The sequence below is a fragment of the Dendropsophus ebraccatus genome, chromosome 15 (assembly GCF_027789765.1).
Source record: "Dendropsophus ebraccatus isolate aDenEbr1 chromosome 15, aDenEbr1.pat, whole genome shotgun sequence".
Classification (NCBI taxonomy): domain Eukaryota; kingdom Metazoa; phylum Chordata; class Amphibia; order Anura; family Hylidae; genus Dendropsophus; species Dendropsophus ebraccatus.
In genome coordinates this window covers 68,289,061-68,313,602 of record NC_091468.1, presented here as the reverse complement: position 1 = coordinate 68,313,602, position 24,542 = coordinate 68,289,061, and the positions used below count along the sequence as shown (strand labels likewise).

Here is a 24,542-nt window from a genome sequence, read left to right as displayed (position 1 = left end):
TGACCATTGTTTACGGCTATTGTTATAAAGAAAAAAATAGCCATTATTTTACCTAAAAAGTTGTTGTGGGAGCATAGCCTCACAGTGGACTCTGGCTAACAATCACTACTACTACAGTCCTGCGGGTTACTCATTTCTAAGCTGCTACTTTCTATTCCTTCTATTGTATTATGTATATGTATTGTATATGTATTATGTAGATTTTCCTGACAGCTGCCGGCCATTGTATTCACCTGTGTTTCACCTCCAGGCTATGTTGGAAGAATCCAGAGACATCCACAGTGATCTAGAAGCTATGAATGAAAAGATTGAATATTTGTCCAGTGTCTACGAGACAGAAGAATTGTCTCAGCAAGTGTCCGAGCTCGGACGTCAAACAGAAGAACTACAGCAAACAATAAAGCATCGTCTGCAGAGCCTTCAGGATGCAGCTAAGGTACGAATCCACCCAGACACCCCACCCGACGGGATCGGACAAATTAAAGTCATAGGGTCACCCCCCTTACTTTATGTGAGTATCTCCGCACCATCCACAATGTTAGATCCTGCACATGTGATATATACCTGTATAACACTTGTATGCATCTTCTTTCTGCTCTAAAATTGCTTCATTTTATCGGTGGACAGAACCTGGGCGGGGCTTCATGACAGTTGGTCCATCTCTCCCCTGGACTCAAGTGCCATGAAGCCACACCCAGGTGACACTGTTCACTGATGCAATGAAGCGATTTTAGTGCAGATAGAAGACACAGACAAGTATTATGCAGGTATATATTACATCTAAGCTTGTGGATGGTGCAGAGAAGCACACAGAGTAAGACTGGGTTCACACTGCATTTTTGCAATCCATTTTCTTTAAGCAAAAATATGAAAAACAGATTTCCATGCACCTGTTTGTTTGTTTTTTTGCATAAAATGGAGGGGAAAAAAACGAATTGCAGAAACTCAGCCTGGGGGGGTTGGGGGTGGGAGAGTGACAATATCACTTTAAGGGCTACTCTAGTTTAAACAAATAAAGCGGTTTCATAATAAAGTTATACAATTTTATAACGTCCTTACAGTTCCTGCCATTGTATGGAAACCTTCCTGGTCGTCGAGCATGGAAACAGCTTGAGCTCCAATCAGATTTCATGTCTTTAGAATTAACTTATTTAACTTAACTCTGGGCCTGGCACAGATCAGGGGAAGCCACAATTTTTAATGTTGAACCTGTCTGGTTTGTGCAAACAGGTGCAACTTTGCACATGGGGGGGGGGGGGCTTCACACATGGGGCCGCCCCCTGCACCAAGTATACCGATCTGTGTATATACGAATACAAAGCTTCATTGGTTAACAAAAATCCCTTTAGGAGACCTTACTAGGGAGAAGGGAGATCCGCGGTGCTGACCACAGTCTCATGTAAAGCAGCTTTAAATGTGATGCACAATATTGTTTCTTCCTACAGGATATGAAGAAGTTTGAAAGTGAAGTTCGAACATTACAAACCGCATTAGAGCAAGCCCAAACTACCCTGACCTCACCAGAACTGGGCCGCCTGAGTCTTAAGGAGCAGCTGTCTCATAGACAGGTACTGTGCACATGAAATCTCTTATATCAGAAACGTAAAGACTCATTTCTATACTACTATTTTCTGTGTAACTTATTAAAGGGGTTGTTCTCAAATTTTTTTTCTTCTTTTTCAAATCAACTGGCGCTAGAAAGTGCCGAAGATTTTTCAAGTACTTATCAGCTGCTGTATGTCCTGCATGAAGTGGTCAGAATGAGTATGAGAAAAAAACAGCTACTTTCTTGCAGAAACAGCACCACCCTAGTCCTCAGGTTGTGTTAGGCATTACAATTAAGCATCCCTTGTCAATAGGATAGGGGTTGATGGGCTGAGGTGGGGGGGGGGACTGGTTGCTGGGACCCCAACAACCACAAGGACAGAGAGGTACCTTGTTCCCAAAGGGATTGAAAACAGCAATGTGTGCTCAGCCACTGCCCCATTTATTCTCTCTGTGACTCCGTCATAGACTGAATGGAGTTGTAGTGGTCTATTCCTTTCAGTCTGGAGAGCAGGAGAGGTTTTCTATGGGGATTTGCTACTGATCTGGACAGTTCCTGACATGGACAGAGGTGGCAGCAGAGAGCACTGTGTCAGTCTGGAAAGAATACACCACTTCTTGCAGGACATACAGCAGCTGATAAGTACTTTTTTTAATAGAAGTAAATTACAAATCTCTGGCACTTTCTGACACCAGTGGAGTGCTCCTTTAAAGCAAATGCTATAATTATAGTGTCTGCATTTATTATATATTTTTTTCTCTTTCCAGCACCTCCTCTCCAAAATGGAGTCTCTAAAGCCAAAGGTCCACGCTGTCCAGCTTTGTCAAAGTGCCTTAAGAATTCCAGAAGAAGTAGTCACTAGCCTTCCGATATGCCGCACTGCTGTCAGGCTGCAGGAGGAGACCAGCCGTCTTCAGCACACCGCCATCCAGCAGTGTAATATTATGCAGGTAATCCAGTGCTGATACCCCTTCTGCCTTTTTATACACTAGTCGGCAGTAGTAAAGCTCTTGGACACCAGGGCTTCTCTCTACTATCTGCCATATCTTCTTATGGTCTTCAGATGCCAGGACCCCGGCCTGACTGCCACCTCTTCGTCCTCTAGAGCAGGGGTACGGAACCAGGGCTCTCCTGCTGTTGCAAAACTACAACTCCCATCATGCCTGGACAGCCAAAGCTAAAGCTTTGGCTGTCCAGGCCTGATGGGAGTTGTAATTTTGCAGCAGCTGGGAAGCCAAGGTTCCAATCCCCTGCTCTAGAGCTATGCTATTATTCCTAATGCAAAGGCAGAAGTCCCTCAGCCACTATCTAACAGTCTTGGCAATGATTTATATTTTCATGTACCATGTGAAATGTCGCTGTTGTTTGAGTGATGGGTTTGTGTGACACTTACACATTTGACCTACAGGAGGCAGTATTACAGTATGAACAGTATGAGCAAGAGATGAAACACTTACAGCAGCTCATAGAGGAGGCACATCGGGAGCTGCAAGATGCAAAAGTAACCACCAGCAATATCCAGGAGTTACAGATCCAGATAAAACGCCACGAGGTATAAATTATATGGCTAATAATTTCTCAGTGTTTATGGGACTGGGGTTGTCGCATCTGTGTCCACTTCATTACAGACCTATAGTTGAGCTAGTACGCTTAAAGGGATTGTTCTCCCAAAAAAATCTTTAAAATCAATTAGTGTCAGAAAGTTACATAGATTTGTAAATTGCTTCTATTTAAAAATCTCTAGTCTTCCAGTACTTATCAGCTGCTGTATGTGGTGTATTATTTCCAGTCTGACACAGTGCTCTCTGCTGCCACCTCTGTCCATTTCAGGAACTGTCCAGAGAAGGAGAGGTTTTCTATAGGGATTTGCTGCTGCTCTGGACAGTTCCTGTCATGGACAGAGGTGGCAGCAGAGAGCACTGTGTCAGACTGGAGAGAATACACCACTTCCTGCAGGACATACAGCAGCTGATAAGTACTGGAAGACTGGAGATTTTTAAATGCAAGCAATTTTCAAATCCATATCACTTTCTGACCCCAAATGATTTGAAATATTTTCTTTTGCTGCTGAAGTACCCCTTTAAGACAATAGATGATGGCTTAATACAGCTGTTCACTTCTATATCCTTCTTATCGGTGTTTAAAAAAATATTTTGTAATGATATACAAATGTATGTGGTGACAGTAAGGAACCTTTATTGTTGCGGCAGAGATGAGGTTAATGGAGATATCCTTCATTAAGCTGTGGCGGGTAACTTTTGTCATTTTAACCTCTATGTCGCCTATTGTTTTCCATTGTTTTTATCTTGGCTTAGAGCTGACTGTTGCATTTTTTATGGTTGTAGTCACCACATGACTTCATTACAGTCGGAGACATGAGCCGTGGGGGGGGGGGGGGCAGCAGCTTATAGTCAGCCATAATACAATGTAGATATATATATATGTGTGTATGTATGTATGTATGTATGTGTGTGTGTGTGTGGGGGGGGCAGCTTATAGTCAGCCATAATACAATGTAGATATATATATGTGTGTATATGTATGTGTGTGTGTGTGTGTGTGGGGGGAGCTTATAGTCAGCCATAATACAATGTAGATATATATATATATATATGTGTGTATATGTATGTATGTGTGTGTGTGGGGGGGGGGGGGGCAGCTTATAGTCAGCCATAATACAATGTAGATATATATATATGTGTGTATGTATGTATGTATGTATGTGTGTGTGTGTGGGGGGGGGCAGCTTATAGTCAGCCATAATACAATGTAGATATATATGTGTGTGTATGTGTATATGTATGTATGTGTGTGTGTGTGGGGGGGGGAGCTTATAGTCAGCCATAATACAATGTAGATCTATATGTGTGTATGTGTATATGTATGTGTATGTATGTGTGTGTGTGTGGGGGGGGGGAGCTTATAGTCAGCCATAATACAATGTAGATATATATGTGTGTATGTGTATATGTATGTGTATGTATTTGTGTGGGTGGGGGGGGAGCTTATAGTCAGCCATAATACAATGTAGATATATATGTGTATATGTATGTGTATGTATGTGTGTGTATGTATGTATGTGTGGGGGGGGGAGCTTATAGTCAGCCATAATACAATGTAGATATATATGTGTGTATGTGTATATGTATGTGTGTGTATGTATGTGTGTGTATGTGTATGTATGTGTGTGTATGTATGTGTGTGTATGTATGTATGTGTGGGGGGGGGGCAGCTTATAGTCAGCCATAATGCAATGTAGATATATATGTGTGTATGTGTATATGTATGTGTGTGTATGTATGTGTGTGTATGTGTGTGTATGTATGTATGTGTGTGTGGGGGGGGCAGCTTATAGTCAGCCATAATACAATGTAGATATATATGTGTATATGTATGTGTATGTATGTGGGGGGGGGCAGCTTATAGTCAGCCATAATACAATGTAGATATATATGTGTGTATGTGTATATGTATGTGTATGTATTTGTGTGGGTGGGGGGGGAGCTTATAGTCAGCCATAATACAATGTAGATATATATGTGTATATGTATGTGTATGTATGTGTGTGTATGTATGTATGTGTGGGGGGGGCAGCTTATAGTCAGCCATAATACAATGTAGATATATATGTGTGTATGTGTATATGTATGTGTGTGTATGTATGTGTGTGTATGTGTATGTATGTGTGTGTATGTATGTGTGTGTATGTATGTATGTGTGGGGGGGGGGCAGCTTATAGTCAGCCATAATACAATGTAGATATATATGTGTGTATGTGTATATGTATGTGTGTGTATGTATGTGTGTGTATGTGTGTGTATGTATGTATGTGTGTGTGGGGGGGGCAGCTTATAGTCAGCCATAATACAATGTAGATATATATGTGTATATGTATGTGTATGTATGTGGGGGGGGGCAGCTTATAGTCAGCCATAATACAATGTAGATCTATATGTGTGTATGTGTATATGTGTGTGTGTGTGGGGGGGGGGGGGCAGCTTATAGTCAGCCATAATACAATGTAGATCTATATGTGTGTATGTGTGTGGGGTCCGTCCTCCTTGCAGCACAGCTATTTCCTCGTCTGTGGTTTCTTGGTGAGATGCAGACTGGCTCAGTCACACATCCTCCCTTCCAGCCAGTGCCGATAGATGATACAGGGGCTTGTCAGCTGGGATTTTATTGGCCAGTTGCTCCCAGCCTATTTGCAAGCCAGAAACACAACACAATGCACGGCTGATTTCCTGCATGGCCGTTATATGTTATATTTTTTTGCCATCTTAATCGGCCTACTGACTGAAAATGTGTTCGCAGGAGCTGGCGAAGAAGATTAAAGGCTACCAGGAGCAGATCGCCTCGCTCAACTCCAAGTGCAAAATGCTGACCATGAAGGCCAAGCACGCCACAATGCTGCTGACTGTCACCGAAGTGGAAGGACTGACGGAGAGAATGGAGGAGCTGGATGCTGAACTCCTCCCTGCACACTCCGCTCACCCCTCTGTTGTTATGGTAAGGCCTGGGCTCCCATCAGCTGCTGTTATATCAGCGAGGCTTCATGCAAACCAGCAGCACGCCAGAGAACAAAGCTGCAGCTTCTCTGCTCCCCCAAGCACCTGGCGGCAGCCGCTGCTTTACCAATGTGGCACTAGCACTGGTTACTATGAATGGTTTCAACATAACTATATATATATATATATATATATATATATATATATATATATATATATATATATATATATACATATATATATATATCTATATATATTATTTCCCCCTTTCATATATATATAATATATGTATAGATATATAAAAGGAAAAAAATATATATAATTTTTTGTGGTTCTTCAGATGATGTATATAAAACACACACAATCTGTACACATGTATGAATGCTGAATGCGCCATTTACATACTGACTATTTTTCATTCTGTGTTAGCTGTATGGGGGTGAGACATAATGTTGTCTTTGTTGGTTTCATACGGTTTTTCCGGATGTTTCTATTCAGAGCAGTGTCACGTGATGCTACAGTAACCGTTACCAATAAGTAGAGCTATAACTGAGATTCTGGTCACTTGTACATATAACTTTAATAAAGTTATTATACAGATCCTATAGTCAGGCTGTCACGTGCCCTTTATAGTATGGAGAATTCTTCTTTATGTAATAAATCATTCAGTATAATAATATTATTATTATTATACAATAGATATACAGATTTGTAATATGCTTCTATTTAAAAATCTCCAGTCGTCCAGTACTTATCCTCTGCTGTATGTCCTGCAGGAAGTGGTGTATTCTTTCCAGTCTGACAAAGTGCTCCCTGCTGCCACCTCTGTCTACATAGTAGCAAATCCCCATAGAAAACCTTTCCTGCTCTGGACAGTTTCTGACATGGACAGAGGTGGCAGCAGAGAGCACTGTGTCAGACTGGAAAAAATACATCACTTTCTGCAGGACATACAGCAGCTGATAAGTACTGGAAGACTGGAGATTTTTAAAAAGACGTAATTTACAAAATTTTGTAGCTTTCTGATACCAGTTGATTTGAAAGGAATTCTTTTGTCTCTGGAGTACCCCTTTAAGGGACTTGGTTACAGATTTGGCATAGGGAAGTACAGGAATTTAATAATTATATAAGCAAACAGCACCAGTTTTAGTTTAGATGATAACCAGAGGTTCTTTCTAGGTTGTGAGAAGACTTCTTATTGATCCATCTCTGTCACTAGATTTACACATGAGTTTACAGGAGGATACTCCATGAAGCCTGACCCATTGATTACAGTGGTCCTTCAGGGCAGTTACCTTATGTTACACCTGTTACGTAATCCTGTCCTGGCGGCTGCCCGGGGGGTGGATGTCCGTGTATGAGCGCTTCTCCCCGCAGCTGCTCTGCCCCAGATCATTAGATTTCTACAGACACTTTATTAGGCACCTGAGGATTATTACATCTGATAGAAGAATTATATTAAACTATAGAAGTGTCACGTGATAGTAAGGGCGGTACGTTCACACTATAGTACTGATGTCAGCGAGGTAAAAAACATTATCCTTCTTTGTGCAATACTTTTTTACTTTAGTAAGTCCGTTTAGGGTTTGTTCACCAATTATTTTTTTTTTCCTTTCAAATTAACTGGTGCCGGAAAGTGCCAGAAATTTTCAATTTACTTCTATTAAAAATCTCCAGTTTTCACGTACTTATCAGCTTCTGTATGTCCTGCAGGAAGTGGTGTATTCTCTCCAGTCTGACACAGCGCTCTCTGCTGCCACCTCTGTCCATGTCAGGAACTGTCCAGAGCAGCAGCAAATCCCCATAGAAAACCTCTCCTGCTCTGGACAGTTCCTGATGTGGACAGAGGTGGCAGCAGAGAGCACTGTGTGAGACTGGAGAGAATACACCACTTCCTGCAGAACATACAGCAGCTGATAAGTACTGGAAGACTGGAGATTTTTTTTTTTAAAGAAGTAAATTACAAATCTCTGGCACCAGTTGATTTGAAAGAAAAATATTTTTGGTGAACATCCCCTTTAGGAACACTCTAGGTAAATGTATACTGCTTCCTAGTGCAAGGCCTGAAGGGATATGCCTGACACTGGGCTTGTGTCTATGGTCTTCTTTGAATCCCTTTGTCTTGCACTTTCCTCTCGGATCCCGCATTGTCTATCGGTTTTGCCCCTAGCGTTCCTTTAAATGTTTGTGAGTCAACATGTATTTTACCCGAGCAGAATACCCCTTTAAATTTCCAGGCTTTATTGCATACTGGACCTGGGGAAAGTCTTTTTGAATGCAGATAATGGCATATTTGCCTAATAAACCCAATTACAACGTTTCTTAAAATCGCCTGGACTATTGATTTCTACAAAAACAACACGACAGTGACACTTTAAGTTTAGGAAGTGTTTTGGAGGTCATAGAGTCCCTTTTAACCCCTACTAATTTGTTCTATATCGTAATATACCATACATATTGGGCAGAGATGATCTCTGAGTGGTGTAACGTGTCCAAAATAACATTCAGCCAGGTCCTCTCTGCTTGGTCCATGGCCGGCTGTAATGTCACACACATATATTGTCCGCATGCTGCAGGTAGCTGTATTCCTCTATGTACATATACTACGTGTTACGTTTGTGATTTTGTGTGAAATCTCTGACTTCTCTCCTATCTGCTTGCGGTCCTCTGGGGTTCTTCCGGTGTTCTTCCGGTGACAGATGACCGCCGGTCGCTGCCACACTCTTCTGTCTCCTGTCACTGAGGAATCAGGGGAGGAGGGCACCAACAGTGAGATCTCCTCTCCACCCGCCTGTCGGTCTCCTTCACCTGTGGCTAATACAGACGCTTCTGTTAACCAGGTATCACTATGCTGTATGTACCTGATCCCAGCAAGTGCAGCCCCAGATCCTCTGGACCTTAGTGTGAAACTAATGGAAGTCATAAAACGTGTACCTTAAACAGAGTAAAAAGCACAGTGTGAACCCAGCCTTATTAATATAATAGCCACTGCTCTGGTTTGAGGTCATTGTCACCTCCTGGCAGTGCGATGGCCGATGCACCATGAATGCGTGTAGTTTTGCTGGGCCTCCCGTATCTTGCATTTTGCCTTATGACATTACAGTTCCCCTATCTCCCACCTAATGGTATATCTGTTGTGTCTGTATGTGATCCAGAGCGTCACGGGCTGCACTTGTCTGGGAGGTTTGTTTTGTCTTGTAGTTTTTCTTGTATTTTTGTGTTTTCTGTGCGGTATAATAAGCCGGACATCAGCCACCTTCACCATGACTTTGTAGACTCCTATTGGCCTGTAGAATTTCTGTTTAGAAAATGGTCTTATGGTTGAGTTTATGGCGACCTAGAACTGCTGGGGTTCCAGGTGTCACAACCAAAAAACTGTCCCTAAAGATTGACCGTAATGTGACTATATATTAAAGGGAAGGTGTCATGAGAAAATGACTTATGGTGTAAATAATGTTTTATGTTAAACAGATTTTTTTAAAGAATTTTTAGAGACTTTTTTTTTAATTTTCCAATTTTCTATCTATATTAGAAAATAATTCTGATATCTTGCAGTTTTCATTCTCACCACTGGGACTAAAACTAACCTGAGACTTCCTATTGTGTCTATGGTGATAAGAGGAGGCTGCTGTAAAGTGATCTGTACAGCATTTGCAGCATCATGTGACACCAGTAGATAGGGGAGACAATAGCAGTTCCCTGTGGAATGACCTCTTCACAGATCACAGAGCGTGCTCAGTAATGTTTCCCATTCATATCAAGGGTACAGAGTCTGTATATTGTCTTCTAAGTCCATGAGGCTTGCTGTAAAGCATATTACCAAGTGCTGTTAAAAAAAAGCTAAGGCAAGATGGCCGCTCCCATAACAATGTACAAAAAAGTAAAATAAAAAAAATATAGTCAGAAAATAGAAACAGATTGGAATAAAAGAACAAGTTTTAGGATCTGACTTTAATCACCAAAAGAAAATTTAGGTGACACCTTCCCTTTACATAGAAAATCTATACCCCCTTATCTAGCAAGGAGCCAGCTATGAGACCTCACAGAACTATACAGTTATTCCAGCCAGAAAGTACCACTAAAAATAGGTTAAACCAGCCGCCTTTAGTTAAACGGATTAGTATTTCAATGGTTGCAGACAGACCCCCTGCCCCTCAGAGAAAGCCTCCCTCCTCTAATTCAGATTATAAAGAGACAAAGAGCTTTGGGATTCTTCGGTTTACAAGACTGTCTCTTCGAATCCAAGAAGCGCAGTATATAGCATATACAGCTAGCCCTAATATATCCTCATAGGTTTCTGATTGGCATAAATGTTCCTGGAGGCAATACAAAAACGAGACGGCAAAGTTGTTTGTTATATTGTATATGTGCGGTTATATACAAGATGTAGCCTATCATAAACATTGTGCAGTAAAAAAAAAAAAAAAGTAACACCCCTTCCCCCTAAACTCTGAGAATAAAGATAAAACTACCCTGACAGAACACACCAGACAACACCGTTTTCTCAGATAAACGATAGCGAACGCCCTGAAATTATTCACCATAACGCAGGGTTATGCATCATTTTATTGCACACAGAATTTTGTGCCAAAATCTGCACCATAATACAGTAACTATAAAGGTCCCAGTTCTATTACTACTCCAAACATTGGGCCAGTAGTACATACCCCGGGGCCACAGGCAGCCCTTGGTTTCACCTCCCAGGCCCCCAAGGTTCTGTTATAAATTATACATTTTCCGGGGCTTTTACAGGGTTATGTACCAGTTTTATTGCACACGCAACAAAATTCAATGACCTCAGGATTTCTGGGGGCAAAAGTGACACGTTTTTAGTGCACAAATAAGCTCTTTGAAATGGCGCAGGAAAAGGCCGATGAATGACATTGAACATGCACTACTATCAATAAACTATCTGCCTTTTCATTTATTGCCCCCACTGTGGTATTTTAATTGCCCTGCTATGGGGTAGGTACATGGATGTAATGTATCTGTCTGTGGGGCCTGAAATGTTCTTTTGTCTGCCCAACCTGTTTTTTTGATAAATAGAATATACGGGCAAAAATCCCATCTACTGCGTAAAATGAGTCCTTCATGCTTGTACCTACCCCAGACCTGCCCCTGCCTGATCATGATGGGCAGCACATAGATGGTGCCAAGAAAAGTGTTTTAGGCCCCTACAAGGTTTCTTCCCCCCCCCTTTTTCTTACGGTATATAATTATAACTGCAAAATATTGTGCCCGGCCTTATTTACAAAAAGAATGCAATTGACCGTACTTTAGGTATTTATTGTTCTTTTTGGCCTAGCTGTGTTAGGCTGGGTTCACACTACGTTTTTGCAATCTTTTTTTTTTTTTCATCCTTTTTTTTTGCAAAAACCGGATGGAAAAAACAAAGGCATGTGTGTTCATCCGTTTTTTTAACAGACACGAAAATTAGGTGGACTACGTTTTTGTGTACGATCAGTATTTTGTTATAATGGAATTCGAGGGACTAACGGATCAAAAGGCATGCATTCGTTTTTTCCATCCGTTTTTGCAAAAAAATAAAAAAATTAGTGGGAACCAAGCCTTATTGTGTCATTCATTATTAATTTATTTATTATTTATCAATTATTAATTTATTTTTTGGGAAAAAAACAACAAAAAAACCCACACAAAACCATGTGCCACACATACACCAGGATATGTGAAACTAAAGCCACTGTATATGTCTACTAGAGATGAACAAACCTAAAGCACAAACCGGAACCCTGTGCATTTAATTTCCAGTGCCTGAAGAAGTTGCATGCAGCCCTAAGACTGGCTGGAATACATGGATTTAGCCATAGGCCATAGGCTGTATCCATGTTTTCCAGGACTCTCTTCAGGCACCGGTAATCAAATTGAGAGCGTTTGGGTTTGAATGGACCCAGTAAAGCTCCCGGTTTGCTCCTCTATAATGGCTACCCATGTCCTAGCATACAAAATGCTTACTGACCAACTGCAAGAGGATTGACTACCCCTGAATGTATAAGAATCATGAGCATGAGTGGTTCTGATAGCTAAGCGTGATGTAAGCTATAACCCCGGCACCCCAATATACCATGCGGAAGAGAAACAATGAAAACAGAAATGTCCGACACAAAAATAACCAGGTCCTGAACCCCACAGAGCAATACAAGTCATATAGAAGACAAGCAATTACATGTAATATGTGACATCATGTAATATGTGGTGTCATGCTGTAGGGGCCCCAGACATCCGCATCCATCTACCCTCCATCTGCTGCCAGAACCCTTTAAGAATCCAATAAATGTAGCCTAGCACCTAGTAGCCCCATTTGTTATTGTGTTGTGCACTTTCAGTATTTGGTTAAACTTTTTACCATAATGCAATAACCATCCTAGAGTGACTGAAAAAGACTACAAATACATGAAAGGGGTACTCCAGCAAAAAAGATTTTTCTTTCAAATCAACTGGTGTCAGAAAGTTATATTATAGTTTTGAAAATGACTTCTATTTAAAAATCTCCAGTTTTTCAGTACTTATCAGCTGCTGTATGTCCTGCAGGAAGTGGTGTATTCTCTCCAGTCTGACACAGTGCTCTCTGCTGCCACCTCTGTCCATGTAAGGAACTGTCCAGAGCAACAACAAAGAAACCTCTCCTGCTCTGGACAGTTCCTGACATGGACAGAGGTGGTAGCAGAGAGCACTGTGTCAGACTGGAGAGAATACACCACTTCCTGCAGGACAAAAAGCAGCTGATAAGTGCTGGAACACTAGAAGAAAATAACCAATCTATATAACCTTCTGACTCCAGTTGATTTTTAGATTTTTTTTTTTTTTTTGCTGGAGTACCCTTTATTAGTCTAGGGGCACACTGTGTAGCCCTACTGCTTGATGTTAAATATGAATTGACTGCCACACTCCATAAGATTGCCTACAAGTCGATACTTACAATGATTCTAATAGCGCTGCAAGAAGTCACAGTCAAGAAAAAAAAATCAATCTGTCATCTATCTGTCACTAATATAATAAAAAGAGCATTAAAAAAAGGCAGCTGTTCTTGAATCAGGTGTGCTATAGGAGTGAGCGTGCATGCTGGTGCTATGTGATCTGTACTGTGTTGTGCTTCATGCTCTTAGGACATTGCTTATTACCAGGCCTTATCTGCTGAACAGTTGCAGACGGACGCAGCCAAGATTCAGCCAAACACCGCCTCACCTCAGGAAATGTATGAGCCGGGGATGGAGATTGCTGCCAGCGCCAAGCTAGACGATCTTCAGCGCTCTTGGGAGACCTTGAAGAATGTGGTAGGTTTTCACAGTATATATAAAGGGGAACCATCATAAGATTAGACAAATGTAACCTGCTGATATGTCTCTATTGCACAGGAGGCGCCGAGGAGGGAAGGATGTAAATTACCTTCCGCTGTTCTGCTGCAGTAGAAGTTTGCTCCACTGTGCGGTTAGACTGTTAGGAGCACTGCCCGTCCCCATAGCGCCAATCCTTCAATAATTATAATCAATGGAGCTGGCACTATGGAGGCGGGCAGTGCTCCTAACAGTCTTACAGAACCGTGGAGCAAACTACTAACCGCACCGGAACATCGCTGAGGAGGAAGGTCAGAGACAGAGCTTCCTCCTCGGCGTCTCCTGTGCAGTAGGAATTAGATTCAGCTAACCTTCTGATAGTTCCCCTTTAACATAATTGCTTTTTGAGGTCTACACTGAACATGAACTGGAGTACCAAAATCATACATGAGCACCATTCACCTGTCACTACTAATAACTTTTGAGGTGTCATCACACATGTCAAAAATTATAGATCACATCAGGTCTCACTTATCAGGAACAGCACGCTGCTGCTGCAATCTCTCCCGGCTATATCCCCTGATCAGAGCAGGTGTTGGCAGTGAGACCTGCTGTGATCAATCATTTTGGACTTGTCTGATTACATACAAAAACAGCTGCAGTGGGTTTTTTTTTGGTTTTTTTTTGCTTTTCATGTCTGATGATGATGTGTGTAAAGGTATTTGTAGTGACAGCGCCCGTCTAAGCATCTTCTATCAGAAAGCAAACTAAGGGTCCTATCAGACAAAGCGATTTTGAATGGTTAACAATAAATAGTCGTAATCGTTCATTATATTACACAGAATGATAGTCGTTAGGGTCCATTTACACAGAAAGATTATCTGCCAAAGATGTGAAGCCAAAGCCACGAATGAATTAGAAAAATTGAGAAATCTCAGGCTTTCCTTTATGACCTGATCTCTGTTTATAGTCTCTTTCTGGCTTTGGCTTCAAATCTTTGGTAAATAATCTTTCTGTGTAAATGGACCCTTAGTTATGATCATTACTATGAGCGTTTACTCCATCTGATCCCAGCAAATGAAGGAACGATGTGGAATTACACTGAACGATTAGTGAACAGATGCGGAATTACAGCGAACGATTAACAATGATTTCGGTGTCTGCACCAAACGAACAGTGAAGGATTTCTCATTTGTTGTTTGATCGTTGCCGACATTTATTATTTAAACGATATAATGATAATTTGCAGAATAATCATCCCGTGTAATAGGGACCTAACAGTTTTTTGCAAAAATGAGCTGCATAGAAGTATATTGTAAGGGTGCGTTCACACGTGCAGGATCCGCAGCAGATCTGATGCTGTGTTCAGTTATTTAGATACATTAATATCAAATCTGCTGTGGATCCTGTACGCGTGAACGCAACCTAACAATGTTTAGGGTATATTCTCACCCAGCAGAACAGAGTTGTTATTGCGGTAAGCATGTAAGTAGCAGCATATTCAGCTCTCTGTTGGCAGGTGTACATATATACTCTTGGTTTAGGTTTAGCTGCTCCCCACATACGTCCGTGTATTCTCTATGTAACTACATAGGATCTGTATTTCTTTATCAGATTAGTGAGAAGCAGCGCACTCTGTATGAAGCTCTCGAACGACAACAAAGGTACCAAGATTCTCTCCAGTCTGTTTCCACCAAAATGGAAGCCATTGAGGTCAAACTGAATGAAAGTCTAGAACCCTGCAAAACACCTGAAAGTCAGATGGCCGAGCATCAGGTCTGTCTAAGGCTCGTTTTATATTGAATCCATATCTCATAATTGTAAAAAAATATATATATATATCTTCAGTGTGTGAACACTGTCTCCAGGTCAGGTGCGGTTTGCAATTAAGCTCCATTCACTTCAATGGAACTAAGCTGTTTAACCTGCACCCAACCTGGAGACAGGAGCGGTGCTGTCTCTGGAAGAAAGTGACCATGTTTTTCTAACACTGGAGAACCCCTTTAAATAACACTGGATAACCCCTTTCTTGTTGTTTTTTAGGCTCTTATGGATGAGATCTTGATGTTGCAAGAAGAAATCGGCAAGTTGCAGGCATCCTTTGCGGATGAACTTGTTTCTGAGTCTTTGGATTCAGAGACTGCGGATCAGTTAGCTCTTCAGTCCACACTGACTGTGTTGGCGGAGAGGATGGCGACAATCAGAATGAAAGCGTCTGGAAAGCGTCAGCTACTGGAGGTAATGAAAAATTCCATGAAAGCAAAGTATCTATGCATCCAGCTTATTTGGAAATGAAATGATTTTTCAGCAAGGCGGCGTTCATACTGCTTCTTGCTGTCCAGTTAATGGATCCGTTTTATGGGGGGAATTGGATTTTCAATTCACTTAAATTATAAAAAAAAGACCAAAATGGATCAAAAAATTTTAGCGTGCCCAAAAACGCGGCTTACCACCTTTTTCTGTACTTTAAAGTGTAACTGTCATTTAAATGTCACTTTTCAGAAATCAATAGGTATCAATAGTTCAAGTGATTTATATGAAACTCTGTAATAGGTTTTATTAAGCAAAAGAGTTTCCTTCTGTACTGAAAAAGCTGTTTTCCTATCCCGCCCCCTCACTTCGGAAGAAGCAGGATTTCTGCATCCATCATGGTCGATGGAGGGGGTAGGGGTCGAGGGGGTGAGTGAGCACAGAGAGGAGAAAAGGCAGCCCTGCACAGCACATCATCCTGCAATCTTCTCTCACCAAGCTCCCGTTTAAGCACTGACCTTTTTGACCTGTGAATCCAGCATTTTATCTGCCCAGTCTCCAAACTGCATGGGCTGCTTTTCTGCTCTCCCTGCTCACTTATCCCCCTCAGCCCCTCCCCCCTCCATAGGTTATAATAGACAAACCCGTCTTCACTTTGCTCCTTTGTAATGAAGATGGATTTGCCTGATAATGAGCAGCTAAAAACTGTGTGTGTGTGTGTGTGGGGGGGGGGGGGATTGAAGATAGGAAAGCAGCTTTTTGAGTACAGAAAGAGCCTTTTTTTTCCTAATAAAGCCTATTACAGAGTATTAAAATCGCTTCTACTATTGATTTCTGCAAAAATATTTAAAATACTAGTTACACTTTAAAAGTAACCATTTAAAAACAAATCCGTTAAATGGACGTCAAAAACCCTGTGTGAACCCAGCCTGATGTTGTCTTTGGCCAGTGCTCTGGGTAGGATCAGCTTCTTCCTGTTAGAAGAAATAGATTTCCAGTAACGTTTTCAGATGTCGCCTGGTGATACAAAACATTGTTATATCATTAGGAAAAACTGAATGAACAGCTTGAAGAACAGCGTCATGAGCAGGCTCTGCAGAGATACCGCAGCGAGGCCGATGAGCTGGATCACTGGTTGCTGGGGGCCAGAGCCACCTTAAACAATGTATTACGGGCATTCGAAGAGCCCATGGACATGGAAGCGCAGCTCATTGATTGCCAGGTGAGGTTCATCAAGTAATAAAACAAATACCCCTAAGGGTGCCCTCACGTATCCTTTTTATGTGATGTTTTTCAGGCCTCAAAAAAAACACCAGAAAAACTGCCAGTGCATTTAAGCGTTTAAATTTTTTTGACTTTTTTTAGCGTTTTTTGACTATTTTTGAATTATATTTTTTGTGGTCTGCCATCACATGACCTAGCTGCTGGACCACAAAAGGTGACAAAAACACCAATAAAAATGCCATATGAAACGCCATATGCCATATGAAACATCTGGCTGCTGGTGTTTTTAATGGCTTTTTTCCAAGATTTTAAGGCAGTGTGGAGGCAAATAAAAAAAACAATGGGGCAAATTTACTATTCCAAGTGTTAAAAATTTTGCAAAAATTGCACCCAAAAAGTGGTGCACATGTTTTGAACAACATTTATTAGGTGTTACAAACATTTTCTGTTCCTCGATTAATTGAACAACTTGAGCCACCGTGGTAGAATCAACAACCCCCAGTGGGTGACTTACAAGACCCATGAGCCAATGCCTGGGATTCTGATTGTCCAGACAAGTGATGGCAACAAAGGGTCGTATGAGCGATCTAGCGCTCCTTGTTCCCTGCACGCTGGCTGTGCCATTACAAGCACCGACAGCCCCGGGGGGGGGGGGGGGGAAGCAGCGGGAGGGGCTGCCTGGATCCTTAGATCGTCCCTGTGGCCCTTAGGGTGGTATTGCACGGAACGATTATTGTTGAAAAAATCGTTAAATCATTCGGATTTGAACAATAATCTTTTATTGTAATAGCAGACAATAATTAAACAACCAATGAGAAATTGTTGGCCGTTTAATAGAATTTGGACCTATTTATATCGTTAATCGTTCACTTGTAATAAGACGTTGTTCGCAGTAGCAGCGAATGCAGTGGCGACGACAGGACGAACACAATAACGATCATAAGTAACGATCATTACGTGTAATTGCGTGAACGATTTCAGGTCGTTCAACATAGCGGTCGTTTAAGCTTGTTTATCGTGAATCGTCAAAAAATCGCTTTGTGTAATAGTACCCTTAGAAGATAACTGCAGTCTGCTGCCAAAACAATTATCGGTTAAGCTGTAGTACGGCCGATAATCTTTTCTTGTAATATGACCCTTAAGGCCCTATTACACAAAGTGATTATCGGCCATATTTGGCCAATTATCGGCCATATTTGGCCAATTATCGGCCATAATGGCCGATAATTACTTTGTGTAATAAAAAGCAGCAATCAGCCGACAAGAACGATGTAGGCTGATCATTGTCTTTCAACATGTTGAAAGACTAACAACCATGACGAGCGCTGACAGGCCCTTAGACTGCCCGATCTATACACTGAGTATAAGGATAAGTAAATCTGACCCAGTATGCTATGATATCTCCTACTCATATACAAATACAAAGACCTAAGCGTCGCTGTGACGTGGTCCAATATCGTACAATTCATACTCAATCTGATCAGTGAATCCAGTATTTTTTTCAGAACTTTTTCGGTGCTGGTCCCAGAAGTTTTTGGGCAGATAGAAATGAGTGCAGTGGTTCAGGAAAGGATACCCACTTACAGATCTGTTTATGCAGGTTAATCTGTAAAGAGGATTACCTAGATACGTAGAGAGTCATTCACAAACCTCTGAAGGCCGAGAGCTTATCGGTGTAACACATGGCTCAATTGTAGAAGCAAAGACTGTGTAGTGGTCAGTGGCCGCTGCGTGTAGATGACCTGCTAGAAGAACCGTGCAACGGGCAGGACCTCTTCTTAGACATTTCACATAACACCCATGGTGAACATTTCTTGGATCTCCGAAGAGCAATGACCCTGTTTTCTTTTTGGTTTTATGTGTCAGAGATGGGCTTTGGCGGTCAGGTGCCGATGCTGCCGAGAATCCCTGTTTCCTAAAATGTTTGAATTTTCGTCTTTGTTTTCACTGCTGCAGAACATGTTACTGGAGATTGAGCAGAAGGTGGTGGCTCTGTCCGAGCTGTCCGTGCACAGCGAGAACTTACTCATGGAAGGAAAGAGCCACACCAAGGAGGAGGCCGAACAGCTAGCTATGAAACTGAGGACACTAAAGGGAAGCCTGCTGGAGCTGCAAAGGGTTCTACAGGACAAGCAGATCAGCATTCAGGTACTTCAGTTATACATTGTGGGTCGTTCAGAATATTATTTGCATTTGATTTGTGATAACATTTTATATAAGAAGGTAGTTGTAATCCATTGCTGCATCCTCTAGAGATTTATTCATAAATGGATACTATATTGGTACACAGTGGTACCTCTGATCTCAAACTTAATTGGTTCTGGAAGGCAGTTTGAGGAGTGAGCAGTGTCTTCCCATAGGAAATAATGTAAATATGTTTAATTGGTTCCAGCAGCCACCAATAATTATCTACAGTATCATTTATTACATTGTATAGTGCCCAGTGTAATCCCTGCAGCACAGAATAGCACTATATACTGTACCGTACTTTATATACAAGAAATGTACAACAAAACCAGCAGTTGTAGTACAGTAGTCACCAACTCCTCACTTATCCTTTACTGTATAGAGTCCCGATCCCAGCACAGTAACGTATGGGAGATGGCGGTGTACTGACTGTACTACTACTGTACTGTATATGCACTCCAGCTGTCTTATACAGTACATGATGGGAGATGGTGGTGCACTGACTGTACTACTACTGTACTGTATATGCACTCCAGCAGTCTTATACAGTACAGGATGGGAGATGGCGGTGCACTGACTGTACTACTACTACTGTACTGTATATGCACTCCAGCAATCTTATACAGTACAGGATGGGAGATGGTGGTGCCCTGACTGTACTACTACTGTACTGTATATGCACTCCAGCAATCTTATACAGTACAGGATGGGAGGTGGCGGTGCACTGACTGTACTACTACTGTACTGTATATACACTCCAGCAGTCTTATACAGTACAGGATGGGAGATGGTGGTGCACTGACTGTACTACTACTGTACTGTGTATGCACTCCAGCAATCTTATACAGTACAGGATGGGAGATGGTGGTGCCCTGACTGTACTACTACTGTACTGTATATGCACTCCAGCAGTCTTGTACAGGATGGGAGATGGTGGTGCACTGCCTGTACTACTACTGTACTGTATATGTACCCCAGCAATCTTATACAGTACAGGATGGGAGATGGTGGTGCACTGACTGTACTACTACTGAACTGTATATGCACTCCAGCAATCTTATACAGTACAGTACAGGATGGGAGATGGTGGTGCACTGCCTGTACTACTACTGTACTGTATATGCACCCCAGCAATCTTATACAGTACAGGATGGGAGATGGTGGTGCACTGCCTGTACTACTACTGTACTGTATATGCACCCCAGCAATCTTATACAGTACAGGATGGGAGATGGTGGTGCACTGACTGTACTACTACTGAACTGTATATGCACTCCAGCAATCTTATACAGTACAGTACAGGATGGGAGATGGCGGTGCACTGACTGTACTACTACTGTACTGTATATGCACCCCAGCAATCTTATACATTGCTGCACTGTATGTGAAGCCTCACCAGTGCTAAACTCACCACATACAACCCACACTCGCAAAAACGTTTGGATACTGAGCAAAGTTCGTGTTCAGGAGTGTTCCAACACCGAGGTATTACTGTACTGGGTGCCAGGAAAAGTATTTGAGAACTGATCACATTTTCCTTGAAGATATTGTCAGAGAACTGAACTGTTTGAGTTTAAGAACAGAGTTATCACTGTATATTACATGTTGGCTCATCACATCAATATTACACACCGAGGCGTTGGTCTAGTCCCAAAGAAACAAACTGAATGGGAAGCTTCCCATCATTCTCGCCATCTTTTCCTGCACCAATAGCTCCAGCGTCTGTGAAGAGGCTAAACTTACTATACTCCCTGTCAAACTCCGGCCCTCCAGCTTTTACAAAACTACAATTCCCATCATGCCTGGACAAAGCTTTGGCTGCCCAGTTATGATGGGAATTGTAGTTTTGCAACAGCGACAGGGCCTGAGTTTGACGCCCGTGCATAAAAGATGGCGGCTCTTATCTTAATGGAAAAGCCCGATCGTGCTCTAAGGAAACCTTGGTTCAAATAGCTGCCACCTGTATAATGTGATTGGATAAGAGTATGTGCTGGATATAGTACAATGTGCTGGATATAGTACAATGTGCTGGATATAGTACAATGTGCTGGATATAGTACAATGTGCTGGATATAATACAATGTGCTGGATATAGTACAATGTGCTGGATATAGTACAATGTGCTGGATATAGTACAATGTGCTGGATATAGTACAATGTGCTGGATATAGTACAATGTGCTGGATATAGTACAATGTGCTGGATATAGTACAATGTGCTGGATCTATTACAATGTGCTGGATCTGGTACAATGTGCTGGATCTATTACAATGTGCTGGATATAGTACAATGTGCTGGATATAATACAATGTGCTGGATATAGTACAATGTGCTGGATATAATACAATGTGCTGGATATAGTACAATGTGCTGGATATAGTACAATGTGCTGGATATAGTACAATGTGCTGGATCTAGTACAATGTGCTGGATATAGTACAATGTGCTGGATATAGTACAATGTGCTGGATATAGTACAATGTGCTGGATCTGGTACAATGTGCTGGATCTGGTACAATGTGCTGGATCTGGTACAATGTGCTGGATATAGTACAATGTGCTGGATATAGTACAATGTGCTGGATATAGTACAATGTGCTGGATCTAGTACAATGTGCTGGATCTAGTACAATGTGCTGGATCTAGTACAATGTGCTGGATCTGGTACAATGTGCTGGATCTGGTACAATGTGCTGGATATAGTACAATGTGCTGGATATAGTACAATGTGCTGGATATAGCACAATGCATACACTGCAGTACAAGTATATTCTTATGTATCTATGTAACAGCCCTTTCCTGTCTTGTTTGTTCCCTAGGCTAAGCTAGCATGGGGCGAGATGAAAGCACACAGGAAAGCAGAGCATGTAATACAGCTGGGGGTTTGGTTTGGGAATTGCTTGCTCTTTCCTATCTCTCAGGGTGTGCTGTGTAATATTACCCCTCCAATCAGTAATACTAATAACTATGGATTATACCCAATCACCACCTGATGGTCTTGTGATTTTTCTGTCTTTCTATAAGGGTGATGGACTTCTCTATATATTTAGCGGAATGTATTGTTCATTGCAGTCCACCTCTGCCCAGCACACTCTGCTGCCAACCTGTAGGATTAGAGAATAAATGGCAGCTGGTTATGTGTGTGTTGGTTGGTGTAGAGGCAGCCAGTAGTGAGCTTAGTGCTGCTTGTGTGTCATGGCCTGTCCCTGTGTAGAAGATATATATAGTGGCTTTATATTATTTTTAAAGGGGTCCAGTACTTATCAGCTGCTGTATGTCCTGCAGAAGGTGGTGTATTCTTTTCAGTATGACACAATGCTCTCTGCTGCCACCTCTGGCCATGTCAAGAACTGTCCAGAGCAGCAGCAAATCTCCATAGAAAACCTCTCCTGCTCTGCACAGTTCCTGACATGGACAGAGGAGGCAGCAGAGAGCAATGTGTCAGACTGCAAAGAATACACCATTTCCTGCAGGACATATAGCAGCTGATAAGTACTGGACAATTTGAGATTTTTAAATAGAAGTAAATTACAAATGCCCTTTAAGTCTTCCTTTACATATAGATATAAAAACGTCTGTGAAAATATATAGAGTATTTTCCATAAATTATTTCAGGGAGTCATTTCTCCATCAATTTTTACCAACATTATGAATACGACCGATTTATCAAAACCCGAAAACCGCGCCCATCGTTGTTTATAGTGACCATAAATACTCTTTACACGTCTCACGTGTCTGCAATAAGAATCAGGAGAAGTAATATGCGGCTGGCTGATCTCTTCTCCTCCACGTCACCTAATCTCCATGAGATGCTCTGACGTGAACGTGTTTAGTGAGCGCCGGGATTATCATGTTTATACTACAGCACGGACCTGTATAATCAGTCATGGCTGAACTCATAGCTAGACGTGTATACCTCCGGATCGGCCACAACTAGATGGCTGCCTCCTGTTATAATCTAACCTTGTCTTTAAAGGGGTTGTTCACCTAAAAAATTTCTTTGAAATCAACTGGGCACCATAAAGTGCCAGAGATTCCTAATTTACTTCTTGTAAAAAATCTCATTTCTTCCAGTATTTATCAGCTGCTGTGTGTCCTGCAAGAAGTGGTGTATTCTCTCCAGTCAGCAGAGCGAGCAGGAGAGGTTTTCTGTTTCAATATATTTATTAGGTTTTAACAAACTTTTCCAAATAAAAACAGTTGTACAACTTAGAACCGTACAACATTTGCAGGAGAGGTTTTCTATGGGGATTTGCTGCTGCTCTGGACAGTTCCTGACATGGACAGAGGTGGCAGCAGAGAGCACTGTGTCAGACTGGAGAGAATACACCACTTCCTGCAGGACACACAGCAGCTGATAAGTATTGAAAGACTGGAGATTTTTTTTAATTGAAGTAAACTACAAATCTCTGGAATTTACTGACACCAATTGATTTGAAATATATATATTGTTTTGTAAACAAACCCTTTAAGACTAATAAATTAGGCTGCAGATTTCAGGAATCTTATAGTTACGGTAGCGGACACTCAAAAAACCCACTAGATCGCTCGATGATTCGACAACCTTTCTTGTCCGGTTTAGTGATAAAATCAATGTAATGTGAATCTGCGGTAGAAGAAAACCACAACCCTAACAGGTGAAGAAAGTGCGTGCACTTATAGGGTTAACCAATCAATATCTACATAGGTGTGGGGTAATGGATGGGAACAATTTCTAGATTATATTTAAACTTTTTGATACATAAAATAATAGACTAAGGGGGACATTTACCAAGGGCTTTGCGACTATTTTTAGGTGAATAATTGGATTTTTCGCCAATTATTGGTCTAAGTTCTATTTATTAACCAGTATCCGACGGGCAAATGTTTTTCAGATGCAACTTTTTTTATTTATTTTTTTAATCTGCCTGTTTTTGAGTATTCAACCAAAAATTTGTATAATCCGGGATTTGCGCCCAATTTATCCTTTGTGACTTTTTAAAAAGTTTCAAAAGCTGGTGCAGGCCGAGGTCCGGTCAGTACCAGGGCAATGTGTGTGTGCAATTTATTGTGAATATTCTATTGACAGATTTATGGAACGTTTGTTAAATTAATCCCATTTGGCTGGAAAAAAAATCAGACAACTACTCTGAAGAAAAATCCCACGTTTTCGACTTAATAGTAAATGTCCCCCTAAGTGAATACTCAGATACTTGCTGTGATATCGTGCGTGATTTGAGTGATTTTAAAAAGCAATAATAATTATATCATTTCTTTATCTGTATATTATTTCCTTCCTTGAGTTATTTTTCTCGAGCTGGTGTCTTTGGTGTGACTAGTGGCGGCATTGTTCTTATCTTATTTATCCTCCATCAGGGGACGTTCCATGAAAAAGAGGAGTCTGAGTCTGAGCGGTCTTCCTCCCAGAGCCCCAGTGTCCAGGAATGGCTGGCTCAGGCCCGCACTACCCGCTCACTACAAAAGCAGAACAGTCTGCAGAAACAAAAGGTAAATTCCTATAATAGAAAAGACCTTTGAAGGGGATGTTCACTAATT

General features: G+C 41.5%; 1 protein-coding gene across 2 annotated transcripts in view; it reads left to right on the top strand.

Annotated features, from left to right (window-relative positions):
• SYNE1 (spectrin repeat containing nuclear envelope protein 1) overlaps window positions 1-24,542 on the top strand; it is a 385,540-nt gene that overhangs the window by 281,834 nt on the left and 79,164 nt on the right. Inside the window, exons 5-17 of one of the 2 annotated variants that reach the window (XM_069955312.1) lie at window positions 251-436; window positions 1,446-1,568; window positions 2,314-2,496; window positions 2,955-3,098; window positions 5,861-6,055; window positions 8,754-8,894; window positions 13,179-13,346; window positions 14,961-15,122; window positions 15,390-15,584; window positions 16,645-16,818; window positions 18,777-18,968; window positions 21,827-21,874; window positions 24,363-24,494. In XM_069955312.1, the coding sequence (XP_069811413.1) occupies window positions 251-436; window positions 1,446-1,568; window positions 2,314-2,496; window positions 2,955-3,098; window positions 5,861-6,055; window positions 8,754-8,894; window positions 13,179-13,346; window positions 14,961-15,122; window positions 15,390-15,584; window positions 16,645-16,818; window positions 18,777-18,968; window positions 21,827-21,874; window positions 24,363-24,494 (2,043 nt within the window). The remainder of the gene's footprint in view (window positions 1-250; window positions 437-1,445; window positions 1,569-2,313; window positions 2,497-2,954; window positions 3,099-5,860; window positions 6,056-8,753; window positions 8,895-13,178; window positions 13,347-14,960; window positions 15,123-15,389; window positions 15,585-16,644; window positions 16,819-18,776; window positions 18,969-21,826; window positions 21,875-24,362; window positions 24,495-24,542) is intronic. The other variant, XM_069955314.1, reaches the window with a different exon arrangement.